We start from the raw sequence: 21,989 nt of genomic DNA, 5'->3' as shown, positions 1-21,989 counted from the left end.
ATCAATCAGTATTTGAAGGGGAGCAGAGGAATTTACATATACATCCCCCATCTAATCATACAGAGGAAAAAATGAGCGCCTTGTGCTATACTGCATTTATTTGAATATGGGACTGCTCTGACCAAGATCTATGCCAGGACTGATGGACAGATGGGTCGAGAAGACTTCTCATTAAATGGGGGAAAGTACTCAAGTGTTCCTTATCAAGTGTTGAATGCCCCCGACAAAGTATCATCTGAGTAGGATCACATAAACACAAGAAGCTGCCTCAAACCAGGTCAGACCACAGGTCTACCATTGACACTATTGTCTACTCTGATTGGCAGCAGCTGTCCAGGGTAACAGGTAGAGGTTGTTCACATCAAATGTGTGTGTGTTATGTGCCATCAAGTTGCGACCCTATGAATGAAAGACCTCCAAAACTTCCTATCATTAGCAGACTTGCTCACATCTTGCAAACTGGAGGACGTGGCTTCTTTTGTTGAGTCAAGCCAAGTCGTTTTAGGTCTTCCTCTTTTCCTACTGCCTTCCACTTTTCTTAGCATTATTAACTTTTCCAGAGAATCTTGTCTTCTCGTGATGTGATCAAAGTAGATAGCCTTAGTTTTGTCATTTTAGCTTCTAGGGAGAATTCAGGCTTGATCAGGGCTTTTTTTCAGCGGGAACGCAGTGGAACAGAGTTCCAGCACCTCTTAAAAATGGTCACATGGCCGGTAGCCCCGCCCCCTGATCTCTCTGTCTGGTGGTGCAGAGGGCAATCTAAACTCCCCTCTGTCTGGAGATCAGGGGGCGGGGCCACCGGCCATGTGACCATTTTCGCCAAGGGCAATTTAAACCTTAAAAAACTCCCCCCTTGTTCCAGCTGACCCAAAGTGATGTCATTGTGCAGTCTTGAGTTCCACCACTGAGTTCCACCACCTCTTTTCCCAGAAAAAAAAGCCCTAGGCTTGTTTTGATCTAGAACCCACTTATTTGTCTTTCTGGCTGTCCATGGTATTCGCAAAACTTTCCTCCAGCACCACATTTCAAATGAATCAATTTTCTTCCTGTCAGCTTTCCTCACTGCCCAACCTTCATATCCGTACATAGTTAAGGGAAATACCATAGTCTGGATTATCTTGATCTTGGTCCCCAGAGAGACATCTTAATCTTTAAGGCTCTATCTAGCTCCCTCACAGCTGCTCTTCCAAGTCTCAATCTCCTTCTGATGTCCTTGTTGCAGTCTCCCTGTTGGTTGATGATCCATCAAATACAATCTTATTTTAACTGGAGAGCCAGGAGATTGAACCTGGGACCTTGTGCATGCAAAGTAGTGGTTCTAGCATTAAGCCATGACCCCCTCTCATCTGTGCCTAGCCCCATTCCGGCACTGGAACTTGAGAGCTCTGGGTTCTTTCATATACGACAGGTAGCAGCAGCTAAGATGTTTTAAGACATGCTACTTGTATGAACAGACTAGGTTGTAAACAAATATATTTATTTTCTTGAGTTCATTTATACCCTGCTTTTCTCTCCAAAGGGGACCCAAACTGGCTGCCATTATTCTCCTCTCCTACATTTTATCTTCTCAAGAACCCTGTGAGGTAGGTTTGGCTGAGACTTTGTAACTGGCTCAGGGTCACCCAGCACGCTTCCATGGCAGAGTAGGGCTTTGAACCTGGGTCTCCCAGATCCCAGTCTAACCCTCTAACCACTACACAACATTAGGTCTCAGTATCATACTCTTAAAGCCATGAGGGACCCATAAGTGACTTAGAGCAGAACCACAAATGACAAAAGGCACAGATTGGACACTTGTCAGCTTCCCTCAAGTTTTGATGGGAAATGTAGGCATCCTGGTCTCGCAGCTTCGCTCTCTGACTGCTGTCCAATGGACTTTTCAACTGTCACTTGTCCAGCATTCCGCCAAGCTGCCTACATTTCCCATCAAAACTTGAGGGAAGCTGACAAGTGTCCAATCTGTGCCTTTTGTCACTTGTGGTTCTGCTCTTAGTATCCTAACTGAGTGTGCTGTTAATGAAATCTCATCAAACTCACATCTCTGGGATCTCCTGCACTTTTTAAAAGCAACCACCAGGGGGCAGGTGTTCAAATAAGTGCTAAAAAAAAACTGGGCATATTTTTTAAATCCCGCATTTCATTTTTCCAGTTGAAATTCCATCCCTCAGCCCAGCAGCTGCTTACTCCATGAGGGGAACTGCAGGTGGCCACCTCTGTGTGATGCTTCCATATTTTCTTCTGTGGGGCACGCAGCAGCTGTCTATGATGTGCTAAAGTTCCCCTTTTCATTTTTTTGGGTATATATTTATCTGCTCTCGTCAATTATTTGAGTTCTCCAACTTTTGCTATTGGTTCGGTGCATTGGCTTGGATTATGCATTCAGGCTGTTTGATTGTTATACATTGCAGGCATTTTATAAATCGCATGTGTCATTATATATGCATAATGTGTATATAATGCTGATTTATTGATGCCGGAAAAAAGCTGAAAAATGTGTAGTTTATGAGCAAAATGCAGTGTGAGCAAACGGAAAATGCAAACGAAAAATGCAACAAAAATGAAGAATCATGGGTTTGGATTTGCAGAATGGAAATGTCGAATCAAGGCGGAGATTTAGGGGGTCAAAAGAGAAGGAATGAGAAATTCCATATCATCCTTAAGTCGCACTAGGAGTTTCAGTAATTGAGATCAGAAACAGTGCACGTGTGCATGCGTGCATGCGTGCATCTGTGTGTGCTCCAGTGCTCCCCAGTGCTCCACTCCCCATCTTATCCCATGGCTGTTTTTTGACTTTTTGTAAACTTCAGGTGATCCTAATCACAGCTTTCCCTAAATGAGAGAAATGGTATCTCTTTGGACTACTATAGGGCCATTTCCAGATGGCTTACCTGCACCTGGGACGTCATGCCACGTTTCGGATCGTGCCGAGGAAAACGTGATATTTCGCGTTTTCCCCGGCATGATCCGAAACGTGGCGTGACGTCCTGGATGCAGGTAAGCCGTCTGGAAACGGCCTAGGTTGACATAATGGTGAAGCTCTGTTAGTCTCTTGCCTTGGAAACCCCACTAGGCATTGCTAAAAGTCATCTATGACCTGATGGCACTCGCCACCAACAACGGTGGAGGAGACAGAAGGTGAAACTCCGTCCCCGCACATGCTACAGTCATGATCTGAATCGGGCACACGGGAAATGAAGGTAACCTGCAACTCATGTCAGACTGTCACACGAGGTGGAAAACGCAGTCCCAACCTGTGTATTCCGTAATGTCTGAATTGGAGTTAGCCAGGTCGGTGAGGAAGGACAGTAACGCTTTGGCACTTTGGGACGTGAGGCTTTCCACTGCCCTTAATATCAGCGCTGGATGGGACAAAATAATTGTTTCGACGCTGGAAGAGTTTGACGAAGAAACAGTCTTGGGAAAGCTGTTGTCAGGGGTGAGAGTTTTAGTGCAGATTGCAGACAAGATTTTAAACGACAGCATCATCTTGCGGAGGATAATAAAAGTGTCAACGCAGAATCACCTCAGCACCATTTCAAGGTCAGTTATCGATTACCACATAAATCAAGCCGCCCTTTTTTGTTTTTAACACATGCCCCGATGAATTCCAGACGCTGGGCTAATGGAATACAAAAACCTCAAGCTTTACTTTGGAAATACTTTTAACAGTAATATTTAATGTCTAAATTGGCATCCCCCTGGCCTCCTCCATTGCCCTTAAATCGAGCGGCACAAGTGTGGGTTGTGAGGAAAAGTAGCTGAGGAATTCCTTCTTTTCTTACTTGTCCTGCTGAACTGGGGGTCACTGGGCAAGATTCCCTCCACTATCCACACATTGAATGCTACCCCAGCATATGTGCAGGCACACAGAACCACTTGTCTGTCGGTCTGTAGCAGTAAAAAAAAACAAGAGTCCAATAGCACCTGTAAGGCTAACAACATTTGTGGTAGGGTATGAGCTTCCGTGAGTCACAGCTCACGTCTTCAGATAGAAAAGAGCAAGAGTCCAGTAGCACCTATAAGACTAACAACATTTGTGGTAGAATAGGAGCTTCTGTGAGTCACACCTCACTTCTTCAGATACATTTGGCTTCGCTTCTGGAAGCCAAGCCAGAATACCAACCACTAAGGCACAACCTCTTATTGAGTGACTTTCAGTACTGTCCATTGTATGAAGAAGCGAGCTGTGAAACACACAAGCTCATACCTTACCACAAATTTTGTTAGTCTTATAGGTGCTATTGGACTCTTGCTCTTTTCTACTGTTCTATCTATGGCTACCGAAGTGATGAAAATGAAATCTGGCCCTCAAGTCAGAGTTAACTTATGGTGACCCCTGGTGCGGTTTTCATGGCAAGGGACTAACAGAGGTGGTTTGCCGTTGCTACCTCTGCAACCTTGGTCTTTCTTGAAGGTCTCCCATCCAATTATTAACCAAGGCTGACTCTGCTTAGCTTTTGAGAGCTGATGAGATCAGGTTCTCCTGGCCTATCCAGGTCAGGGCACGAAAGGGATATAAAAAAAGAAAAGAGTCCAGTAGCACCTTTAAGACTAACCAACTTTACTGTAACATAAGCTTTCGAGAACCACAGCTCTCTTCATCAGATGCAATTGTGGTTCTCGAAAGCTTATGCTACAGTAAAGTTGGGTTAGTCTTAAAGGTGCTACTGGACTCTTTTCTATTTTGCTACTGTAGGCTAACACGGCTAACTCCTCTGGATCAATGACCAAAGTGATATGCTTACAGAAAAATACACAACTTCCTCTATTCACACAAAACCTTAACTGTGCATATTGTGAGGACTGTGGGTAGTATGCATTCCTGTGAAGTGGGGTCAGTGCTCCAGAAATGAACATCTGAAAAGGGCTGTCGATTTCTGGGGACAGCGAACTACCAAAGAACCAGGAAGGGACTGGAGTGGGAGGGAAGAATGGAGCTCGGAAACTCTGAACGAACAAAGGCTCTGAATAAAAATGATTCCAATTTGTATTTATGTTAGACTCCTTATTGTAAAACTGTTTTAAAAATTGCAATAAAAATGCAATAAAATAGCAAGGGCACTATAAACACACCCAAAAGGATTGTGATTACGACAGCAGTAAATCCTGGCACAAGTGGAGCTTCCCTCATCATGTTTTGCAAATTTTCTTTATGTTTTCTGCAGCGCTGCAAAAATCCTGATGCACGAGGTGGGCCTGACCAGACGTTGCTTTTTAGGTAAATGCAGTCATGCGATAAGTATACCTGAACATCTGGGTATTCTAGACAGGTGGCTGCTGAAATGGCAAATTTCTGCCCCACTATTGCCTTCATTGATCGTGGTCTCCACTTTCTTGCCCCCATCCCCAGGTACAAGCCAGAATCTCTACCACACCAAATTTGGGGAGGTGAGCAAAGGGACTGGAAGGAGAAGGAAGAGGAGGGAGGGAGAAATAGATGGACAGAGAGTACGGGTGTTTCCCTTGCAAGGCTACCTCGCAGCTGAGTGGGTGTGTATGCTCTCCTCTTTTGCTGCCACTGCTGCCCCCTTCTCATGCCCCAACCTGCCATGCCATGAATTGACTTGAAAGAAGTAGCTTTGGGGAAAGGGGGAGAGAAGACAATGAGAGATGTTGCAATTTTTTTCAGCAAACCTGTTCAGCACATAAGCTAACTTGCCACGTCTATAGTGGCAGACCTCTCACTGGCAACCCTCCAACCCCAATGCTGCTTGGTAGGCTGGTGGAAAGGGGAAGGGATGAAGAAAAAATATTGATGCATTAACTGCATGATGTTGTTTCTGGGCCAACCCAGAAGTGACATCACACCACTCTAGGATTCATTGGAAACTCTATGGTAAAACCCGAGTAACTCGAACTCGAACTCACCTTGTTTGACACTCATGATCAGAACATGAGCTAGTGAGGGATATGTTTGGATTATATCATGCAACTCAAGTAGGTGCCAAACAAGTTGGTCAGAAGCTCATGCACAGATGTTCAGAGGATCAACTGGGACTTGGGTTCTGACTGTGCCCATTCGGTAAAATACCTAAACGGTGAAATTGCAAAAGGGAGAGAAGAAAGAGATTCTTTCTCTTCCCTCCTCTCCAAGCTGGGTGGGAACAGAAGCAATGTTTTGAATCTCTGTACTGCAAAAAGGGGATGAGAAAGAACATCTCCCCCCACATACACAATCTAGGCAGAGGCAGAAACAAGGCAGGGAGAGGATTGATATCTTGTTTCTCTTTTTTTCCTGCAGACCAGCCTGCAGGGGAGTAGGAGAAAAGGGAAATAAGCTGGGGTCTAACTGCCCCCCCCCTAAAATTGCTACATCTCAGCAAGTCTGGGAGGCAGCAAAGTGCCTAGGATGGGGGAATCAGAAGAACCAACTTCCAGTTGATCAGCTGGGAGTCGGCTCTGATCCCTCTGACCCTGTGAAAAATTTGTTGGGTACAGAGTAAAAATTCCCCAAGAGGAGACCAGAAGCTGACTCCCAGCCGATTCCTTATCAGCTGGTAGTCAGCTTCTGATGACTGCAAGTAGCTTCCTCTTGCAAAGGCACATGAACAGACTGCAAACAAGTGAACACCATGCTGATTAATTGGCAGCCTGATCACTACTGGCAAACAGTAGAAAAGAGCAAGAGTCCAGTAGCACCTATAAGACTAACAAAATTTGTGGTAGGGTATGAGGTTTCGTGAGTCACAGCTCACTTCTTCAGATACAGCTAGAATGTATGTCCACATTCAAAGGACAAAGATAAAGACAGATGGACTTACATTCTAGCTGTATCTGAAGAAGTGAGCTGTGTGACTCACAAAAGCTCATACCCTACCACCATTTTTGTTAGTCTTATAGCTGCTACTGGACTCTTGCTCTTTTCTGCTGCTACAGACAGACTAACATGGCTACCCATCTTGATCTACTGGCAAACAAGATGTGAGCAGAACTAGTATGTGTTCGAGCATCCGTAAGTCTACTGAAAGCAAGGGACCTAGAAGGGTGAAACTCTGCTTAAGATTGCAGTGTTGGTCGATTAGTTTGATAACGTTTCCCCTTGCCAAGTAACTGGGTAACTTTTTTTTTTTAAGGTAACTGTTTTTAATTAAAGTACTTATAAAATACATATTGTTATATTCCACACACTTATGGGTTGGTTAGTTAGATAACGTTCCCACTCACCAAGTGAAACACATACAGTATGTACTAAAATCAGGTCAACTATCAAAAGTTTGGGAGTATCAAAGTGTTTTAATGTGTCACCTAAAAGAAAACAGAATGGGTGCTGTCTGAGTGTGTAATAGATACGTGCCAACCTGACCTCTTATGACTCTAATGTGACTGACACCGGACAACTTTTGGATTTGATCGTTTTTGCCTTGTGAAGACCGTAGTCGCTGCTGAGTTATTGCAATAGCTTTCCTAGTACCCTTTTCTATTTTGACAGTTAAGGCTTGGCTGAGAGTCAAGGCTAGAAGTGCCTTGTTGTTATGAAAACTGAGATAAGCCTTTTCAGTGAAGATTGGATGTGAAGTGGGATGGAATGTGAATGGAAGGGAGCCACAGGCTTGCAGAGGAGAGAGGGAGAGACGTTGGAGCTAAGGCTCAGAGACTGTATACTCATTTTTGCAAATTAATATTTTAAACATTCTTATCCTGAACCCAGGCTCAGATTGAACATTCCCCAGGGAGTGATTCTTTTTCTTCTGGGGTTTAAGAAAACCAGCCAAGAGAGAGGGGTTTCTCATCCCTCTGAATCCTTACTTCTCATAGTCTGCACTCCCTCACAGAATAATAATAATAACATTCGTTTTATATACCGCCCTTCAGGGCACCTTAACACCTACTCAGAGCGGTTTACAAAGTGTGTTATTATTATCCTCACGACAATCACCCTGTGAGGTGGGTGGGGCTGAGAAAGCTCTGAGAGAGCTGTGACTGACCCAAGGTCACCCAGCTGGCTTCAACCGGAGGAGTGGGGAATTGAACCCGATTCTCCAGATTAGAGTCCTACTGCTGTTAACCACTACACCAAACTTGTTCTATATGTAACAGGGGGGGGGCGTCTCTCTCTTCACAACAGGGGTGCTCCCAAACAGAAGGTCTTGCCCCCCCCCCAACATCACCCACCTAATCTTTGGAGGCATCTGGAAGAGAGCTAAACTAGAAGACACTTTCCTCTTTCATGCAGGAGCAAATATCTCTTCTCAAACCATGTCTAACAAAATTTTTGGTAGCATATGAGCTTTCATGAGTCATACAGCTTGCTGAAGAAGTGAACTGTGACTCATGAAAGCTCATACCCTACCACAAATTTTGTTAGTCTTACAGGTGCTACTGGACTGTTGCTCTTTTCTACTATGACAGACTGACTAACAAGGCTACTATCTTGATCCAAACCATGCCTGTTGTTAGAGGTATACAAATCATTCACAGGCTAATAAAAATATTTTTTCTCCCTTCGGCTCTATTTGATTGTAATAAGGGAACCCATGCAGATTTAATCAGCTAATTACGCCATCAAAAATGTTATTCATTGACTTCTTTAACTGGGTGACAGTCCTCAAATAAATATGTTTGGGACTCCAAAGGAATATAGATATTCATTGTCTTCAGAGATAAGAAGAGACGTTAATTCTCTTTGCTTCCTGATTTGCCAAAAAAAGAAATGCATCAGATTTTTGCACTCAGTTTCCCCTGATTAACTTCCCCACCTAGACCTAGTCACACAGTTCTCCTGTTGTTGTTACCCACCCTGAGCCTGCTTGCAGGGAGCATGGGTTAAAAATTGAACGAACGAACTAACTAACTAACTATCTAACTAACTAACTAACCAACTAACCTCATGTAATCATCATCATCATTATTATCATCAGTGGCAGCAGCATAAACAAGATAACAACTTGTCAGTTGCAAACTGCACTACTTGGAACATGCCACATAGTAAGGCGATACCACACTGACTCCTAGATTCTTGGATAAAATCTGAATTGATGAAGGACCAATAAAGTCCACCCAAACATCCAGTGGACTGTGATAATATCAGACAACAACAGCAATAACAATAATATGTGTCATCAAGTCACAACCAACCAAGCTGCCTTGAACCACATTCACACCTCTAATTGTGTGGGCAAATCAATGAATCTGGGAGTTATAACAAAGCTTTCCCAATAGGGATATACAAATATACCTTTGGGATTTTTGTATATCATTGTGAGCTTTTCCACTTCATCTGTTTTTTTGTTTCTGCTTTTCCTGACTTGTTTGTTTTAATTACACCATTTGTACACCATATATATGAGGTTTATAAGCGGCTGATGCACAAAAAATGTCACTAATTCTATTGATTTTGTTTGTACAGTTGGGGAAAGATAGGGGAGAGCACCTGTCAGAAAATGAAGATTTTGCCAACTGAAACATCCCTACTTACCACCCAGTGTTGAACTCAACGTGAGCATCGAAAAAACCAACCACAGGGGACGTTGCCGCTTTCCAACCTTGGATTCTGGCTCGGATTAGCCCTTCCCGTTTGTTGTTTCGCACTATTTTCACCAGTCCTGGATATCTCTTGTGCACATACTGGTCCAAATTAAACTTCAACTCAACTATAAAACAAAGAGATAAACAGATCTGACTGGAATTTATTTTTATTTAAATTTGCACCTTCCATTTCTATCACTCCATTTCATTATATAGATAATGAAATCAATGCAACAGGGCTATCCCAAGAAAAGTTAGCAGTCTTTACCTGGAGGATTCTCCACATATGTAGAAAAATATAACCTTTACAACTAACTAAAATGTTTTAAAAGTCCTTAACCACTGGCCCGATGAGGGCGAAATATTCTCCAAAAGGGATGAAATATTGAGGGTATCTAAATGTCAATTAAGAGAGAGATCAGCCTGCTCAAATCTCTGAGAGCTTAAAGAATCCTGATTTTCTGGGAGTGGGATATTCGAATTATTCCCCTCTCCTGTGAGTACATTTAGTCTACATAAAGGAAACTGGTAGAGGAAATGGAATAATATTAGGCTTACTAATTGCCCACCACAGCACCCTCCTGCCCCCACTGGCTTTCTCACACTATCCCCTACTGACCCTGCTGGGTCAGTGTTGTGTGACCCAGCAGGGGGAATGACATCATGGATGCTGCAATGTCACTTCCAGCCACCGTATCCATGACACTCTAAGAATATCCCTAATCTTTATGATCTTTTTACTATAGAGATTGGGAGAATTCCTAGAGTGCCGTCACTGCCGTGGTGTGTATTTGACATCACTTCCAGAAGATCACTCTAATGTGACGTTGCCACATCTGTGATGGTTTCCCTACCCATACCCTGTCCTAACAAGATTCTCTGCACTGACAACCCTAAATAATACAGATAAAATAATCGGGAATCTCTAACTTGATCCAGTGTATCCTAGGAACATATACTGTTCCTGCATACACAAGCTGGAGGTTGTTAAAGATAGGATGTTTTAGAGGTCTTTCATCCATAGAGTTGCCGTAAGTCAGAAGCCACTTGATGGCACATAACACACACATACAGAATATCCATTTACTTCCACAGAAAGAACATTTCCATGTATTCATTTTGAGAAGGGTAGTGCATAACTACCCTTTCTATTCATGTGAAACAGGAATTCTGCAGGAGCAATGTGCAGAAATTAGGTTATGCATAACCAACAGTGGGCCAGAACTCAACGGCGGAGCTCACGACTGGCATGCCATCTCCATGGAGGACAACATATGTAAAGCAGCACGAACATGCATCCAAATTATTTTTAATTAACAGCTTTCTCTCATTAGGGACAAGAGATGGCAAACAGACCTATACGAAAAAACAGAAACAGATAAACAAACAGATGTTATGTATATTATTTACCATTGTCGCTGTTGTCGTCCACCAGAATAATCTCCTTCAGCAAGTGGGATGGGGTGTGATTCACAACACTGTGTACTGAGCGCAAGATGACAGACAGGGCCTCATTTACAAAAATAAAGACCACCGAGATCTGGGGCAGTTCCTCAGGGTAGGACATCTGTTTGCACCTGGAAAGAAAAAAGGAAGAGCTAAGAGCCATTGTACATTGGAAAGACGAAAATCTTCACCCAGAGCCTCTGTGCACTGGAGGAAGAAACTCTTCAATCTCATCTTTCCCCCAAGAAAATAACATATCTAATAATAGTGGCTGAATGACCCATACAAACTGTCTATATGTTTTACCACATGGTCACTTTGGTGTATTTGACCACGCAGAGAAGAGGAACAGTTTTTAACTTTTCACCCTGATGGCTTCAGCTCAGAAATCCAGTTTCAGTTTCGCTTCTCCATTGCATTAATCAAACCCATAATTCTTTATTTGTGTCCTGTTTTCTATTTCCTCAATTTCCCCAGTAAAATGCATTTTTCAACATTGTTTGTGCATCAATCAATTAGCAACCCATGCATGTACATTATACACATAAAGGACGTGCTGTATACATTGCATAGAAAAACAGTATGGCATCATGCACAAGAAAGACAGACCTATACAAGCAATAGAATAGTTAAGAAGGAAAGAACCAGAACCACCGACCAAAATATAAATGAATAGAAAAAGAAATTGAATCAGAAGCATTTGATCATCCCTAATAATGAGAAACCTCCATGTCAGCCAGGCCCCATCATTTTCTGCCAATGCATCGGCAGGAATGGACAGCGGCTATAGTTGCAGAATTCACACTGAGATTGCATGCAAGAAAATCAGGGACTGATTTCCCTACGTGAATCTGCTCTTAGGGTGGAAATACACGTTACTAAGTGCCTAGGGATGCTCATTTCATGTGTCTCCCCTCCAATTTCACAAGCACTTGTTTGTACAGTCACATTTTAATTTGCTCTGCGTGAATACATTCATGCGTTCGATATCAATCCCTCCTCAGCTGCTAAAAGTATCCCAGTTTCCCCCACGTCCATTCATTGAAATGCAGATCTGGACACTTTCTCACACCTTAAAGGAATGCAAATGGGCAAGTCAAAGGAGCCTACAGTACTTGTTCTTGTAGCGAAAACAGAGCTGAATTGGCGCTCTGCCCTCTGTACTCACTTGCAGATGCAGTCACACAAAGGGAACTCTGTGAAAGCAGCATACACATGCACTGAGCAAGAACAGCCTGTACATGAATTGAGGACCACACATAAAATCCTGCACTGGAGCATCCCCAGGTAATTCCCAATGTGTATTTCCACTCTTAGAGAGGAGGCAAATTTAAACATGTATTTGTGATAGGATTGCCAACTTCCAGCTTTCTATCAGAGAGCATCACCTATCTTCTGAATTTCCTTCGGTCCTCAAACTCTACCCTCCCAGGCACAGCTGTCAAATCTCCTAGAATTTCCCAAGCTGCAGTTGGCAACCCTAGTTTGTAACCCAGCAAATTTTCATAATTTGGATTTTAAGACAAAGATTTTCTCTTGCAAATCTGGGAATGTCTCCTCCTTGTGTCAGCTCCAGAGTCAGTACTAAAATCACAGCAATAAAGCAAATCACAACGAAATGCATTGGCCATCAGGAAAGAGTACTTTGAGACATTACACAACATATCTCTGGGGCAAGGTTGCTCTTCAAGCATGGAAAATGTGATATTTGAGCTTTTAAAACGAATGCCAGGGGATAAATGCGTGCCGTACGAACAAAATATCAACATCGAGATCTTTATAACCAGATCAGGGGCTTGTTTACAACAAGATGTGTGGGAAAACCACAAGATGATGGCATTTTGAACATGGAGAATGCAAAATGCAAACTTTTATTGCCGTCCCAGATAGTATAGGGAAGGTAGCAATAGCTTTGAGCCAAAACTGGTTAATATTGAGCCAAAACTGGTTACTGGTAATCAGAGATTAGTTACTACTAGTACCCAGTAATTTGAGTAACCATAAGGGGTTACTGCAACCTGAAACCTCATAAATAAGATATGGGGTGCATATGCATATCCAATGTGTACTGACAATGGATAGAAAACCATCCCTCATTTTAAAAAGGAGATTCTCTTCATTGCACAAAGGACTGACTGCAAACAGGAGGCTGCAGTAGGTTAAACAAGCCCCATTAGAAGCGGTGGCCCAGTGGTAGAGGATCTGCTTTGCCTACAGAAGGTCCCAGGTTCAATTCTTGGCATCTCTACTTAAAAGATGTTGGGTAGCAGGTACCGAGGAAGACTTTTTTGTACCTGAGACCCCAGAGAACTGCTTCCAGTCACAGCAGGCCATTATGAGCTAGCTGGATCAGTTGTCTGACCTGCTATATGTATTTATGGAAAACCTCAAACTAGGTTCATTAGGTGGCAAGTCAGGAGGGCGTTCTTGTAGAGGAACTAGAACCGTAACATGATGGATCCGCTTGGAAATGACCTCTATTAGGGATACATTGGCCGTTTTCACACGTCTTTCTCCTCGCGCAAAATCATGCAAAACACACAGAATGACGGCGTCTTCAAGGCATGATTTCCCATCTTGATTCCATTTCATGGTGTGATTTCTGACGTCATCACACCATGAAATGGAATCATGATGGGAAATCACGCCATGAAGATGCTGTCCCGTGAGTTTTGTGCGATTTTGTGCGAGGCGAAAGACGTATGAAAATGGTCTATCTTTTTTCTTCCACTTTTTCAGTCCCAACCACATTGCATTATGTTGTTTTACTAGGGATCTTTGCTGTTAAACTCATGTTATCATCATTTGTATCCACTTACTTCATAAACATCTGCAGACTGAAATGTTATAATCTAAAATTCTGAACCACATGAGTTATACCCAAGTCCCATCACAAAGGCCATGACCCGAATAGTCCAGGCAAGTCCAATCTTGTCAGATCTCGGAAGCTAAGCAGGACTTCTTTGGTTAGTAATTGGATGGGAGACCTCCAACAAAGACCAGGGTTGCAGAGGCAGGCAATAACAAACCACCTCTGTTAGTCTCTTGCCATGAAAACCCTAAGTCAGCTATAACTTGATGGAACTTTCCACCACCACAGGAGGCAAGTCAGAATTCATCTCTTTGGTGTGACATGACCAGTGTTTCCCCCCTGCCCTCCAAAAGGAAGGCACGCAACTCAGCTGTGGGGTCAGCCTCTGGCCCAACAATATTACATGGCTCATTTGCAACACAATTCCCATTTAAGATCTCAGTACCTAAGTGCAAGTTAACACCGGTGGCCTGCATCAGCTTCCCTTGGCTAGGCAGCCCTGCCCTTGCCTAAGCCTCACAACTGCTGCAAATATTGTGCTTTGTTTTTCCGTGCCTGCACATCTCCCCAGCCTCCTGCCAACTTCACCACCCTTGCAAAGGCAGCAACCCTGAGGATACATTTCACTGAGACTGGGAAGGAGAGAATGAACAGAGTGGACCATGGCTGAGTGATAGGGCATCCATTCTGCATGTAGAAGATCTGAAGTTCAATCTGTAGCATCTTCAGTGAAAAGGATCAGGTAATACGTGATGGGAAAGTCCTCGGCCCAAGACTGTGGACAGCCGTTGCCAGTCAGCATAGACCTTAATAGATCAATGGTCTAACTGAGTAGAAATCCACTTCATGTCATGTGTACAATGAACAGGGTAAAAAATCTTTTATCGCCTTCAGCTGTTTCACACTGCATCCCAGTGCCTGACAACCAGGACACCAGAGTGACAGACAAGAAGAAATGCTTCCTGCCCTCACTCTGTCGTATCTTTTTGATAATGCCATACAGCTAGTCCAGCTTGGGAAATTCCTGGTGATGGGGGAAAGAGCTCAGCAGGGTATAATGCTATAGACCTTCGAAAGCAACTATTTTCTCCAGGGGTCTGGGATCTTTGTGGTCTGGGATCAGTAACACTTCTGGGCGATTTCCAGCGCATTTTGGAGGCTGGCAAACCTACATCCAGCCCATGAAATCTGGCGACATGGAATCATCAAGCTATCAGTGGGAGGGCAGAGAGCTGTTCGTCTTGAGAGTTCACTCTGGTGTCCTGTTGGATTATCGAAGGAAAGCTCTCTACAGTAATGGCAGCATCGCAGCCTCAGACATTAGAACAGCGCAGTGTATGGTTTTGTAGAATCTTTCACACATGCCACGTAGCCCAGTATCAAGGCGAAAAAGTTTGGAAACAAACTTTCGGCTCACCTCTAGAATAAACTGACACTGTAGGAAAGGCCAGTCCAATGCACCACCACAGAATGAAAATAAAAAGCCCAACTCTCTCCTTCGCATAGAAATTAATGTTAAAAATAACCGACATGCTCTCGCAGGCAAATCCAGTGTCCAATTACCATAGCAATTACGAGGCCCGTTCTCTAAACTACAGCTAATGATACCACAGGAAATGACTTTCCTTGCTCTTGTCAAATTCGGTGACCTCCTAGCTCATCACTTCAACATAATGATTACATTTTTTAAAAACCATTAGCAATTTATCTTTGGAAGGGTGGGGTGAGGGTAGAAGGTGCTTGACTAGTAGGTAACCCCGAGGGGGGGGAAACCTGGCAGAAGTAATTTTCCTCCTTATTCCTAGCCTTATTTTATGGGAAGAGTCAGAGAACCTGTTACCGATTCTGATATCCTTATTGTGACAATTTAAAGTCTGGCTAGTGAATTATCTATACCACGCAGAGTTCCACTGTGTGTTACACTGCTGTAAAATACATCCTCGTGGAGTCTAATAATGCATCTTGGTAAGAACACGAATGTGGACAGAGCATGGTTACTATTGATAGATATATTACAGGAAGAACGGGAGCAATCTGAGATATCCCTGTGTTTATCTAAAACTTATTTCTGAAACTGTTTGAAAGATTCAGGGCAATATTTTATTTTGTTTTGCTCCTGCTGGCTACTGGAGTAGCAGCTGGTAATAAGAGCTGAAGGTGGGATATCTCCCACTGGCAACAGATAACGAGCAACTCTAGTTTCGATTCAGTGCATTTTGCTCCCCATGGTTTCAATGGGACGATCAGAGGGAGGAGTAGGAAGCCCCTTTGGGAACCATTTTTTTGGCCATTAAGCAGGGTAAAAATATCACCATGACCATTTCGACAGCCCATCGTTCCTGCCCTTTTTCCACTTTAGGTGTGTGTGTTTTGCTGAGTTGCTCCAACAACTCATCCTCCACACACACTCCACACAAGCGCTTATCTTGCACTGTGAATTCGCAGGACAGCCTCCAAACAGTCCCTAACAAAAGCGGGTTTGGAGGGAAGGTCAGGCACTTTTGTCATCTGAAATCCTGAAATCACCCGTCTCCCTTTCAATTTTTTTTTTACTTGGCACATAAGCAATTGCATTCAGCTCATTTTGCAAGGAGGCTTCTGCAGTTGAACTGAAAGGGAAAGAGTTTTGGGGGAGGAACCGGGCAGAGATAGGGGGATTCTTCAGAACACTTTAACCATTCAGATGCCAAAGAATGCAAAGGAACCACACTGTCAACCCGCAGCAAAAGAAAACACCATTGAAAGGGCAATCCCTGAAAAAACTGTAACAAAACAATGTACAAACTTTTTGCAAACGTAGACGTGAGGAAGCCTGGGAAAAGCTGCCAGCGTTCAGAGGATACACTGTGCCTATAGAGACATGTGGAAATGGCCCATATATCTCATATATACCATCCTAAATAAATAAATATTATACTTTAGCTACAGGTTTGCCAGAACACATCTAAATTTTGGAAATACTTTGTCACATGGACAGAAAGAGCCTAGAGGTGGACACGAACCAAAAAATGAACAAAAATTCGTCATGAACTGGGCCAGTTCGTGACTCATGAACCGGCGGTTTGTCAGAGCCCATTTCTGACGAACCCCCATGAACTTTTAGGCTGGTTTGTTTCATTCATTTTTTGGTTCGTTACTGCAGACAGTCTGGCACCGATCAATCAGTTTCCTAGGCAATGGGGGGGATGGGCTTTCTGCAACCCCGAAAGTGACCTTCTGCTGCCCTGGAAGTGACGTTTTCACGAACCAGTTTGTGAACCGGGGCAACTTAGTAAAAGTACATGGTTTGTGGTTAGTGAAACATGACGAACCACAAACCACACAATTTGTTTTTTCCCCGGTTTGTGTTCATCTCTAAAAGAGCCTTCTCAATAAACCGACAGTAGTGGCTGTTGCAGACAAGGCTGATTTTTTAATATTCCAAATCAGCTGAAGTTCAGCACTTGCTGGCAGTTCAATGGATTAGCAGATAAGGGGGGAGGATTTTCCCCAATGCCTTTCCCCTCCGCTCCCTGACATAGATCTTCTAACAACAACACGTTTTGCTCCTAGACTTTAATGCTCTGGGTTTGGGAAAGGATTAGGCAAATCACTACAAATTTTTGGCAGCCTGACACTCAAAAAAAAAATGTAAATGGCATTAAAGAATTTAGAATTAAGGTATTCAATACTGAAGATGGTAGTGGGAGAGGGGGGCTGAAGGTAACTGGAGAGGTTACTCTTCAGCTTCACAGCAACAGCTGTAATGGCACCTGCAGCTCCAGACACAAAGGATCCAAGCACAAATCCACTCTCAATTAGTAGGGTTTTTAATTGCTTTTGCATTTGCTGTTTGTGTTTTGGCTGCTATTCCGATTCTGTGCCATTGTTTAGGTTCCACTGAGCCATTGTTTATGTATTTATGAAATTTTGTCAGAAGCAACTTCGGGCAATTATGAGAGGGCTGGCAGGTTATTTTTATTAAGCGCATTTGGGGTTGGATCCATTGGCATTTCCACTGGCCCAGGAGGGAAGAAGAGCCTCTTTTGATCGCTGAAAAAGCTATGCCAAGAATTGTAGGACAGGCGAAAAACCCATTTAGGGACACTGTAACAAAGTGGTGAATTGGGACAGATTGCTTCTCCCTTCTCTTGAGCCAGTCTGGGGAAAAGCTGGTAGAATCCAACTTCTTATTACACAAAGGAGTCACTTTCAAACTTTCAGGTAATTGGGATAGATATATAGAAATATATTAGGCATATTTCATATATTTGAGCCAGCATAGTATAGTAATTAGAGCACTGAGCTGGGAAACCCAAGTTCGAAACTCTACTCTGCCATCGAAGCTTGCTGGAACAGTCGCACACTTTCAACCTAAGCTACCCCACAGAATGGCTGCTGTGAGTCTTCGTTTCAGAATTCTGCATTCCAAACCTTCTAGTCTTGTTATGGGATGCTCCATTCTGTTGATCGTATTTGACTTATACTATGTCATCCACACTGAGTTTCAGTGAGAAAGGCAGACAACCAACAAACGAGATCGAACAGGAGAGAATGCTATTATAAGCCGCTCAGTCTCAGCTGGGGAGGAAATTGTGGGGGGTATAAAAATCAAAATAATAAAAGAAAACCTGGCCAGGCAACAGAAGTTGGGGAGAAGCCTGCCTGAATCTGATTTACTCTCACAGGCTTGATTGTTGAGGCTTCCTCTGTATCTTGGGTAGGTTTGGAATGGGTAGGCAGGAAAAGCCTTGGGTACTTATTTTGGAGGAAGTTTCAGATGAGTAGCCATGTTGGCCTTTGTTATGCCTGAAACCAGGGCTGACGCCACCGTTGAGGCCGTGAGGCAGGGGCTGCAGGCGCCGTGGGGCTGGAGGGGGTCCCAGGGGCGGAGGCACATGTCTCGCACACTGCCAGTCAACCCTGTGCTGCCACCGCCGCCCACCCCCAGGCGGGCGCAGCAGACACGGGCCAGGAATGACAGGTGGCTGGGGGGGCGTGCGGCACGTGGTGGCCTCCTCGCTCCACCCCAGCCATCCGCCGGTGGCACTGCATGATGATGTCATCACGTGATGATGTCATTATGCAGTCCAGGGCCACGCACGTGCAGTATGCACGTGCGTGGTTGGCCTCCAGCACCAGAAACCCTGGCGCCGGGGCTGCCTGAAACAGTTAATCCGCTGTTCCCAATTAGATGAAAAGGGCTGGAGTGAAGGGAATGGTCAATTAAAGTTCTAAAGTGCAATTGTAGGAGAGAGAATAAAATGCCAAAAATGGTTTTCTCTGGCTCCTCCCTTATAGCAATTATAGTGAAGAGTTCAGTAGCACCTTTAAGACTAACCAACTTTATTGTTGCATAAGCTTTCGAGAACCACAGCTCTCTTTTGTCAGATGCATCTGACAAAGAGAGCTGTGGTTCTTGAAAGATCCAGAGGAGTTAGCCGTGTTAGTCTGTAGTTGCAAAATCGAAGAGTCCAGTAGCACCTTTAAGTCTAACCAATTGTACTGTAGCATAAGCTTTCGAGAATCACAGTTCTCTTCGTCAGATGCATGGAGGGTAAGAAGAAACTGGTCAGATATATAGGTGGAGAGGGGAGGGGGGAGTAGATGCAATCAGTAGCTTCTGATAATGGGATCAGTTACTTCTGATAATGAGATAACCATTCATAGTCCCTATTCAATCCAAGCCTGACTGAGTCAAATTTACATATGAATTCCAGTTCAGCAGCTTCCCACTAGATTCTGTTTTTGAAAGGTTTCTGTTGAACTACAGTGGCCTTTAAGTCCTTGATGGAATGTCCTGATGGAATGTCCTGAATGTCCTCGAAAGCTTATGCTACAAAAAGTTGGTTAGTCTTAAAGGTGCTACTGGACTCTTTACTATTTTGCAACTACAGACTAACACGGCTAATTCCTCTGGATCTATAGCAATGATGAAATCACAGTATCATTGTACCTAATTTTACAATATGATTGGTTTACAGTTATGTCGTATTTAGACATTTTAGTACACGTATCACCATTTTTAGTGCAAAATCAAGCTCATGTTACATTTGCACACTTGTGATCCTACAGAATAAGCCATTGTCCGAATATGTTACTTTTCAAGAATTCCTTTCTGCCTGAATGTATCTGGCAAACACGCAATGCCATTACACCGTTATCTTTTGAGACAAAACCCTGAATCCTTGTCTTCAGTAACCAATGTAAGTAAACACAGCTTCTCAGAATAACTAAGCAACTGTGAATTGCTTATAGCAGACACATAAGAAATCACTGCTTGCATTAGGTCTATCAGCATTCAATTAATTGAAAGGTAAGCTTGGCTGTGATATCATCTGTAGTAGCAGACAAACAAGATTCAGATCCAGTAGTACCTTAAAGACCAATTAGATTTCCAGGGTATGAGCTTTTGACAGGACAAGGCGCCTGTCATCTCATCACAGACATCAAGTAACTCCTTTCCATCAACAGGCCAGAGCTACTGAGGTGATACTCCCTGTATCCTCTTAAGATTTCCAGATAAGGCTTGCTAAGCTGCATTAGCTAGCTCCAAACGTCTTCCACCTTGTTCCACCTCCCTTCCGCTGAAAGCCTAATGTGATTCTATGTAGGTGAGATTCAAATTCTTGATCTCTGTTTCTTTCCCACAAGCAAGGACACAGAACCCAGCCGCTCTTTGGCTGCCGAACCTGGCAGGCAAACCTGCTGTCTCCATTTTATGTCTCCTAATCAACATAATGAGAATTTGTTCTTGCTCCTGGGGAAAATGTTAATGGCTGCATTTCAGGGCTTCCCTCCCCCTCCCCCCTCAACACTGATGAACCTTTTCTTCTCTATTCTGTGGATTTTTTTTAAAGGAGAAAAATAATGAACTGGCGTGATGAGACGCTAATGAGAAGGAGAGGTCCTGCATGCGGAAGATGGAAGATGCTGCTACTCCTGATAAGCAAGAGACAATCTAAAGGGGAGTCAGGAGGATGCTGTCTCTTTTGAACCTCTAGAGAATTTCAGAACATTTGATTGACTTCCTGGAATTGCCAACTGAGTGACAGAGGTAGAGCAGGAAGCATTTTGGCATTGGACCAGGAATTAGGGTTGCTTCTAAAATCCTCATCATCTGAATTTCTACCTAGATTTTTGGTGTGCTAAATTACATTTTCTCCCACCTTTCCTCCAAGGCAACCAGGGAAGCATACATGTTTCTATCATCCTCTGTCTTAGCCTCACAACAATCTTGCATAGTAGATTAGGTTTAGAAAAAGCAACTGGCCCAAAGCTTTATAGCTGACTAGCCAGGCAAATCTAAGCCACGTGACACTCTTTTAAGTCCAGTGAAGTGCATGGGTTTTGAAAGGTGCAAATCCCTTTAAGAATGTGTTGCTAGAATTTAAGCCTGGTCTATGATAATATCCCAGCTCTCAAAACTGATGGAAGATTTTGAATTTCTCATCCCTGCTGTTCAAGTGGGCAAAATCCCTCTTTCAATTTCACTTCAGATCAAACTTATGAGTTTTATTTTTGTACCATTCCATCTTCTTGTGCTAATTTTACCTCCTCGCCCTGCTCCCTTCGCAGAGCATACACTCTTTGACATCATATTGCCTCTCTTGTGTATCAAAGTGCCTGATATATATTCATGGCATAAAAATTGTGTAAAATGGTGTAAAGAGGGCATTAAAAAAAACCCCTAAGTGGGAATATATCAACAAATCTGGGCAAAATGAAAAGGCTCACTGCAGCAACACAGGCCGTTTTCACATGTCTTATCAGCTCCAGAACATTGCACAAAGCTCCCGCAAGGACAGCATCTTCCTGGTGCGATTTTGTGCGAGAACCGGGAAATTGCGCCAAGAAGATGCTGTCCTTGCAGGAGCTTTGTGCGATGTACCAGAGCCGGTAAGACATGTGAAAATGGCCACAGAGTAATGAGAAAGACACCACAAAAGGGAGAGAGTCATTTGAATATCCCGGCAAATTACTTGGTCGCATTTCCAAAGTGAAACCCATGCATTGGGAATCCTCTATAAATCCATCTTTTATATCTGAATTTTGTATGGAACATTGTGCATGCATCATTTCACAAGGGCTATTTCTACACATCCTTAAATGGACGGCACACTCACTGTATACTGCCAGTTTTTTCTCTTCACTCCACACGTCTCTGATTTCAAAATGGTAGCTGGTTGTTTGGCTTCTATTTTTTCAGTGCCTTTTCTGAGAATGCACTTTCCCGTGGTCCCCCAAAAGGCGCCGACAAAACGGAATACAGGCAGCCTGCTACCGT

At 43.5% G+C, this 21,989-nt stretch overlaps 1 protein-coding gene across 1 annotated transcript in view; it reads right to left on the bottom strand.

Annotated features, from left to right (window-relative positions):
- The window catches only part of GALNT9 (polypeptide N-acetylgalactosaminyltransferase 9), a 246,630-nt gene that overhangs the window by 134,235 nt on the left and 90,406 nt on the right, over window positions 1–21,989 (bottom strand). Inside the window, exons 3-4 of the mRNA XM_054996830.1 lie at window positions 10,876–11,042; window positions 9,416–9,590 (exon numbers count right to left, since the gene is read on the bottom strand). Of these exons, the coding sequence (XP_054852805.1) occupies window positions 9,416–9,590; window positions 10,876–11,042 (342 nt within the window). The remainder of the gene's footprint in view (window positions 1–9,415; window positions 9,591–10,875; window positions 11,043–21,989) is intronic.

This window comes from Eublepharis macularius, chromosome 13, assembly GCF_028583425.1.
Source record: "Eublepharis macularius isolate TG4126 chromosome 13, MPM_Emac_v1.0, whole genome shotgun sequence".
Taxonomy (NCBI): Eukaryota; Metazoa; Chordata; class Lepidosauria; order Squamata; family Eublepharidae; genus Eublepharis; species Eublepharis macularius.
The sequence above is the reverse complement of the archived record's forward strand: the minus strand, read 5'-3'. Positions and strand labels throughout refer to the sequence as shown.